At 56.7% G+C, this 7,600-nt stretch overlaps 1 protein-coding gene across 1 annotated transcript in view; it reads left to right on the top strand.

Moving 5' to 3' along the window:
• The window catches only part of IL17RA (interleukin 17 receptor A), a 30,497-nt gene extending 22,897 nt beyond the window's left edge, over positions 1 to 7,600 (top strand). The window contains exons 9-13 of the mRNA XM_032269604.1: positions 567 to 651; positions 1,422 to 1,433; positions 1,850 to 1,951; positions 3,482 to 3,523; positions 4,055 to 7,600. Of these exons, the coding sequence (XP_032125495.1) occupies positions 567 to 651; positions 1,422 to 1,433; positions 1,850 to 1,951; positions 3,482 to 3,523; positions 4,055 to 5,553 (1,740 nt within the window). The 3' untranslated portion in view covers positions 5,554 to 7,600. The remainder of the gene's footprint in view (positions 1 to 566; positions 652 to 1,421; positions 1,434 to 1,849; positions 1,952 to 3,481; positions 3,524 to 4,054) is intronic.

Raw genomic sequence — 7,600 nt, forward strand, 5'->3', positions numbered from 1 at the left:
GTGGTGTGGACGGAGAGGAGAGCGTGCACAGGTGGGGAGTGTGGTGTTGGGGCGTGGGGAGCGTGCACAGGTGGAGAGTGTGGTGTGGACGTGAGTGAGGTGTGTGCACAGGTGGGGAGTGTGGTGTGGGGGAGTGAAGAGCGTGCACAGGTGGGGAGTGTGGTGTGGACGGAGAAGAGAGCGTGCACAGGTGGAGAGTGTGGTGTGGACGTGAGTGAGATGTGTGCACAGGTAGAGTGGTGTGGATGGAGAGGGGAAGGTGCACAGCCTGTTGTTCCTGCTGGTGCACAGGGAAGGCTTGTGTTCTCTCTGGCACCAAGCATGGCTGGCAGTGAGAATTCCTCGCCAGTTGAGACACTCCCCCTGCCTTTCTCGTTTCTGATTCTCCTAGCCTCACCTGGGCAGGGGTCCTCTGACCGTCCTCCCCTTGCTGGAGGGAGACGATGTCCAAGTAGAGATTGTGGAATAGCCAGCCAGGGTTCCCGACTCTCACATTGCCTCTGCTGGCTGGATGCCGTGCGCGCTCTACGGTTCTGCAGCCCTTAACCTGCCCTCTCTGCCCGCAGATCCAGCCCTTCTTCAGCAGCTGCCTCAACGACTGCTTCAGACACTCTGTGACTGTTTCCTGCCCAGAAATGCCAGACACTCCAGGTAGGAGACATGCCGCTGTCCAGGGCCACACTGGGAGTGCAGGTGGCTGAGGGCCACCAGCCTGGGCTGAGGCCTGACCTGGGTCTCGGGGGTGGTTTTTGGGGAGAGTTTAGTTTAACTTAGAGCTCTTCAGGCCTGAAGTGTGCAGTGGACTTCAGAGTGTCACTCCCTGGGGTTGGGCTCCTGGCTGCCTTTCGTTAGTGATGCATCCTCAGGCAAAATCCTTAACCTTTCTGACCCTCCGCTTTCTTGACTGGAAAATGGGTTGATTTTTAGCCTATAGGCGTAGTTCTGTGCCATGCACAGAGTGCGAGGCTCCAACATGCTGTCCATGTTTGATCCTCCCTCGTTGTGAGTGAGTCCTCATACTGTGAAGTAGAGGATTCCCCCACCCCAAACCCCAGGTTCATGGATGAGGAAACTGAGGCACAACGATATTGAATAACTTGTCCAAGATCACACCCCAGGGACACTGTTCGGAAGTCGCATGTCCTAACACATGGGAGGCTGCGGCCACAGGCTCACAAGAAGGCTGAGACATGGGGCCAGGCTGGAAGGAGACCCAGCCTCCCAAGGAGGAGGCAAGGCATCTCTCCTTAGACCAGCAGCTCAAGTCCTTGTCTCTTGTAGGTGGCTTCATTAAGTTCAGCCTGGATCTAAAGTGCCTGGTGCGGGGCCAAGGTCATGAAGGCCCTTAAGGGATGTCAGTGGTGGTTTTTGTGATGACTGGGAAGGGTTAAGAATACTCTTTCCCTTTGTTCTCATTGCAGAACCAATTGCGGGTAAGCTCCCATCTCTGCAGCGCTGCAGCCCTCAGGGGCCATTCCCCAGGGGCCACGTGAGAGTGAGAAGTCCGTGCCTCACCCAGGCAGACTAGCCAGAAGGAGGCCAGCTGGGGTGGGGTTGGGGGTGCGGGGGTGAGACCATAGTTTGTCAGCCGGGGGGTCAGGGGGTGAGACCACAGTTTGTCAGCCCCGGGGAGCAGGGCACAGTGAGACCACGGTTTGTCAGCCCCGGGGTGGGTGACACCATGGTTTCTCAGCCCGGGGGTGGGGGGGTGGGCGCGAGGGCGCGGGGTGGTGGACCATGGTTTGTCGTAGCCAGAGAGGACAGAGCCTGAGGCTGGGGATAGGGGCTGGGGCCCTCAGGGCCGGCAGGGCAGGCCTGGGCAGCACTCACACTGTTGTGCTCACCACAGACTACATGCCCCTGTGGGTGTACTGGTTCATCACGGGCGTCTCTATCCTGCTGGTGGGCTCCGTCATCCTGCTGATCGTCTGCATGACCTGGAGGCTACCAGGTAAGGGCTGGGGTCTGGCTGTCCCTCGCACTGCCACTCACTAGCAGGGCAAATCGCTTTATTCTCTGAGCCTCAGGTTCTCGCTTGGAAAAGGGAAATCACAGTGATACCCATGTCACTGTGCTGCTGAGTGAAATAAGGCACATAAATTCTTAGCACAGAACCTGGCATGTGCTGTTTGCACAGTGTCCATTAGCTACTATTATATTTGTTGTTATTAAATGAAATATTATTAAAATCAACAGGTTGGAAGAAGCCAGAGTGAAGTTTTTTTGTGTCAGGAATTACCAGCCAGGCAGGCGGAGCAGCCTGAACAACCCCATCCTGCAGCCCCCAAATGTGTACATCTGGGGTCAGGGAGAAGAGCGAGGGCCAGCGTCAGGTGATGGAGAAGGCCCCGGCTCCCCTGAGCCATCGGGGTAGACCCCAGCCCCACCTCGTTAGCCTTGTAGTCACGGGCCAGTTACTTAACACACCATGGAGTCACTTTTCTGTAAAATGTGCTGATATTGCTTCCCTGTCAGGGCTGTGATGAAGGTTAAATGAGTATCTGAGGAAGGTGCTTGCTGGGGGGGATTAGCACATACCAGTCTCTCCTGCCTGCAGCCCTCTGCTGGCATGAGAGGGCCTTTGGGGGTTCTGATAACATCTGACAGCTTCTCGGCTGGTGCTCTAGGCTGTGCAGCTCCCTAATGGTGTGGGGGTGCTTTTCATTTCCTTTCTGCTGTTGCTTCTGTTTCCCAAAATGCGCCACATCCCGGGGTGAAGGCAAGGAGGAGCCTCGCTGGTTATTTCACTGTCTTTGATGGGTCTAGGGAAGAGCCGAAAGGGCGAGGATTGAGATTAAGGTTTTAAGTCACTTGCTCAGTCTCGTGGGTCTTGATCATCCCAGCTGTCACCAAGGAGTTAACTCCCACAGAGCAGTTTTTTCATCACATCTCTGAGGGGAACAATTGCTTAAGTATGTGGGTTCCCCTTCCTCACCCCAAAAATACCAGGAGGAAATGTTGCAAGCGGCCCAGTGGGGCGGCTTCTGGAAAGAAGTGTGGTAAGATGCATGCCTTCTGCAGGAGCTTCTGGGGAAGAGCTTTCCCTCAGGTGGAGTCAGTTTGGGGTGGCCAACTTTCAGGGACACGGGGCAGACCAAGACCATAATGAGGAGCCAGGATGGACCCTTCAGCACCGTTCTGGGGGTCCCAGCTGGGTCAGTGCTATAAAATAACAACTATGACCCCAACTGATTATGTGCAACGTGCCAGGACTTTACATATGCACGCTCATTTAATCCCCGTACACGAGAGCAGACACAGACCCACTGCACAGAGGAAGAGGCTGCATTTCAGAGGCTCCAGCCACGTGCTTGTAGTCGCCGACCCAGCATTCACGGCCGTGCCGGCACCTAGTACAGCCTCCCGGCTCAGGGCTGCCCCCTACCCTTCACCCTTTGTCAAGGTGAGGCACACGCCCTGTGAGCTGGTTTCTGTTTCTCTTCCCAGAGAACCACTCCAGTGTCTTTCTTTTCCTTTCCAGGGCCTGCAAGCGAAAAACACAGTAATGACACCAAACACACGGGTCAGTATTTCCTGGTTTGTGTGTTTGCTTGTTTTTAAAGCAGTGGAGGGCTCTCCTGGGATAAGTGGGTGGGCTGCCTCCTGTCTTCTAAATCCCAAGCCCCTTCAGGAGACCCTACCTTAGGACCCCCCCTTCCAGGACCCCACTCAGAAGGGCCCCTAATAACAAGGCCTGGGTGCCATTTATTGAATCAGACGAGGAAAGGTAAGTGCACAGTATTTTGTGAAAAGAGGTCCTCCCTGGAGCAGACCAATAGGGCTGGCCGCTCTTTTTCTTTTTTTAATTAAAGCACAGGCTAAAGACCAGATAGGAACGTGAGAGATTATTTTTCTCACAAGGCAGCAGACTGATTTTCTTCAGGCAGCCAAAGGTGGAATACTAAATCTGCATTTTTCCAGCAGGCTTCCGTGGCTTTCTCAGGCTAGGGAGAGAGCCAGGCTGTGTCCTGGTCCCCGCCCCTCCGGGGCTGGCAGGCACACAGCCGCCCTGGACCCTGGGGTAGGGTCAGCACGTGTGGTCTTGTTTCCTTAGATGGCCTGCCTGCCGCTGACCTGACGCCCCCACCGCTGAAGCCCAGAAAGGTCTGGATCATCTACTCAGCCGACCACCCCCTCTACGTGGACGTGGTCCTGAAATTCGCCCAGTTCCTGCTCACTGCCTGCGGCACAGAAGTGGCCCTGGACCTGCTGGAGGAGCAGGCCATCTCGGAGGTGGGAGTCATGACCTGGGTGGGCCGCCAGAAGCAGGAGATGGTGGAGAGCAACTCCAAGATCATCATCCTGTGCTCCCGCGGCACGCGCGCCAAGTGGCAGGCGCTCCTGGGCCGGGGGGCACCTGTGCGGCTGCGCTGCGACCACGGGAAGCCCGCGGGGGACCTGTTCACGGCAGCCATGAACATGATCCTCCCAGACTTCAAGAGGCCAGCCTGCTTCGGCACCTACGTGGTCTGCTACTTCCGCGAGGTCAGCAGCGAGGGCGATGTCCCCGACCTGTTCGGTGCGGCGCCGCGGTACGCACTCATGGACAGGTTCGAGGAGGTGTACTTCCGCATCCAGGACCTGGAGATGTTCCAGCCGGGCCGCATGCACCGCGTCGGGGAACTGTCGGGGGACAACTACCTGCGCAGCCCGGGCGGCAGGCAGCTCCGCGCCGCCCTGGACAGGTTCCGGGACTGGCAGGCCCGCTGCCCCGACTGGTTCGAGCGCGAGAGCCTCTGCCCGGCCGAAGACCAGGACGCCCCACCCCTGGACGAAGACGTGTTCGAGGAGCCGCTGCTGCCTTCGGGAACCGGCATCGTGAAGCAGGCGCCCCTGGTCCGTGAACCGGGGTCCCAGGCCTGCCTGGCGATAGACCTCCTGGTCGGGGAGGAAGGAGGAGCAGTGGTGAAGCTGGAGCCTCACCTGCAGCTCGGGGGGCAGCCGGCGACGCAGCCCCTCCACACCCTGGTGCTCCCTGCAGAGGAGGGCACCCCGGCCGCGGTGGAGCCCGGGCCCCTGGCTGACGGTGCTGCTGGCCGGCTGGCGCTGGCTGGGGAGGATGAGGCGTACCCGCTGCTGGGTGGCCTGGGCGCTGGGCGAAATAGCGTCCTCTTCCTCCCTGTGGACCTCGAGGACTCACCCCTTGGCAGCACCCCCATGGCGTCTCCTGACCTCCTTCCAGAGGACGTGAGGGAGCAGCTGGAAGGCTTGATGCTCTCGCTCTTCCAGCAGAGTCTGAGCTGCCAGGAGGCCCAGGGAGGCTGCGGGAGACCCGCCATGGTCCTCAAAGATCCGCACACACCCTGCGAGGAGGAGCAGCGGCAGTCGGTACAGTCTGACCAGGGCTACATCTCCAGGAGCTCCCCGCAGCCCCCAGACGGACTCACGGAAACGGAGGAGGATGAGCAGGACCCAGGGAAGCCCGCCTCGCCACTCTCTCCGGAAGACCTGGAGAGCCTGAGGAGCCTCCAACGGCAGCTGCTCTTCCGCCAGCTGCAGGAGAACTCGGGCTGGGACACGGTGGGGTCGGAGTCAGAGAGGCCCAGGGCCTGAGGGCGGCTCTCCAGGGACCGCCCAGATCCCAGCCTTGAAGGAGTGTGTGCACGTGGGTACACGCGTGTTCGTCTGTGTGTACATGTCTGCATGTGTATTTGTTCGCGTGTGAAGTGGAGGCTTTAAAATGGAGGTGTCTGGATTTTCACCCCCGGCATCCCGCCGAACTTTTTTTTATGCAGCCATCTGGTTATTTTCCATCCCAGGGGAATCCACACGGCCTACTCCAAGGAGCTGATGGTAGAGTGTCCTTGATCACCATCATTCATTCATTTATTCATTCATCAAGCATTTATTGTGCACCTAATATGTGCCAGGCATTTGAGATACCATGTGACATGGCCCCAGCCACCAAGGAGCTTAACCTCTAGTGCTAAGGACACTAACAAACAGAATGGGCCAGCACAGTGACTCAGGCCAGTAATCCCGGTACTTTGGGAGGCCAAGGTAGGCTGATCACTTGAGGTCAGAAGTTCGAGACCAGCCTGGCCAAAATGGTGAAACCCCATCTCTACTAAAAATACAAAAATTAATTGGGCGTGGTTACACATGCCTGTAGTCCCAGCTACGTGAGAGGCTGAGGCAGGAGAATTGCTTGAACCTGGGAGGCGGACGTTGCAGTGAGCCAAGATTGTGCCACTGCACTCCAGCCTGGGCAACAGAGGGATACTCGGTCTCAAAAAAAAAACTGGATGGTCACATGAGATGTAAAAGCTGAATGGGCCAGGTGCGGTGGCTCACGCTTGTAATCCCAGCACTTTGGGAGGCCTAGGCAGGTGGATTGCTTGAGCTCAGGATTTCAAGACCAGCCTGGGCAACATAGTGAGACCTCGTCTCTACCTAATTTTTTTTTTAATTCGCCAGTCATGGTGGCACATGTCTGTAGTCCTAGCTACTTGGGAGGCTGATGCAAGTGATCACTTACTTGAGCCCTCCTAGGAGGTGGAGACTGCAGTAAGCTATAATGGTACCATCGTCCAGCCTGGTCAACAGAGTGAGACCTTGTCTCAAACAAATAATAAAAAAATAGAAAGGTTGAGTGGAAGTCTGCCCAGAGCCTTGAGCATGCACAGGAGAGGCACCAGGCCAGGGGGAGGTCCCGGAGGAGACACCTAAGCTGAAGGAAGCAGCCTGTGGCGAGTGCTGGGAGAAAGTGGAGTGAGCATGTCAGGGAGCTGCGGGTGGAGCCTGGACTGGGAAGAGGGGCGCAGCCAGAGAGACCCCACGGCCTGGGCCCCTTTTGTCTGATGAGCTGTCCCTCTGCATGGCAAGATGCTGAGGGCCAAACACAGCTGGATGTCACCTGAGCTCATTTATAGGCAGAGAGAAATGTGGAGGTGAAACGAAAATCATCCTGCAGGAAGGTGAGTTTGAACCTGCACCCGCATCCCAGCCGGCTGTCAGTGGGGAGCCGTCGGCCGTCAGTGGGGAGCTGTTAGGGTGCAGGATTCTTCAGAGCAGCTGGGTGGGAGCTACCCTGAGCTTGGGAAGCCGTGGGGTGCAAGGGCAAGGAAATGAGGGGTGGGGGTAGCAGTGAAGACCTGGGCAGACCTTGTGTGTGGAGAGGAAGGGGTGCTGCTGTGACTTCAAGGTCTGAGGTCCAAAAGCAGCATTTGATGAGACACTCTGAAGCCAGTGTTTGAAGAATCTGTTCCTGAGCTACCTCCTAGGGGTAGGCTGGAGGGTTCTGGCTTCAGGGTCCTGAAGAACACATTGAGGTGCTGTCAGACGCTGGAATAGGGTGCCCTTTATTCCTGCACCTTAGTGCTTAACTGTATTTCCAAGCTCCAGTGAGGAGGAGAGGATTTGGAACTGTGACAGGAGAGCAAATAGGACAGTTTGTGTGTGTATGTGTGTGTGTACACACATACATGTAACTGAAAGATTACCAGTAAAAGAATGCATAAATTGTTAATCTGGTAAGAGTTTCTAGTAGCTGTTTTGAGTCACATATTGTAGGTCAAGAAGTTCCTAGTTGCAGAGTTTTTTTCTTGCAGTTGGAGTTTGCCTAGTGTCAGCAGGGCCACCAAGGTCTGTGTCCCAGACA

Source organism: Sapajus apella, unplaced genomic scaffold (assembly GCF_009761245.1).
Source record: "Sapajus apella isolate SASKATOON/1434 unplaced genomic scaffold, GSC_monkey_1.0 scaffold195, whole genome shotgun sequence".
In the NCBI taxonomy this organism is placed as follows: Eukaryota; Metazoa; Chordata; class Mammalia; order Primates; family Cebidae; genus Sapajus; species Sapajus apella.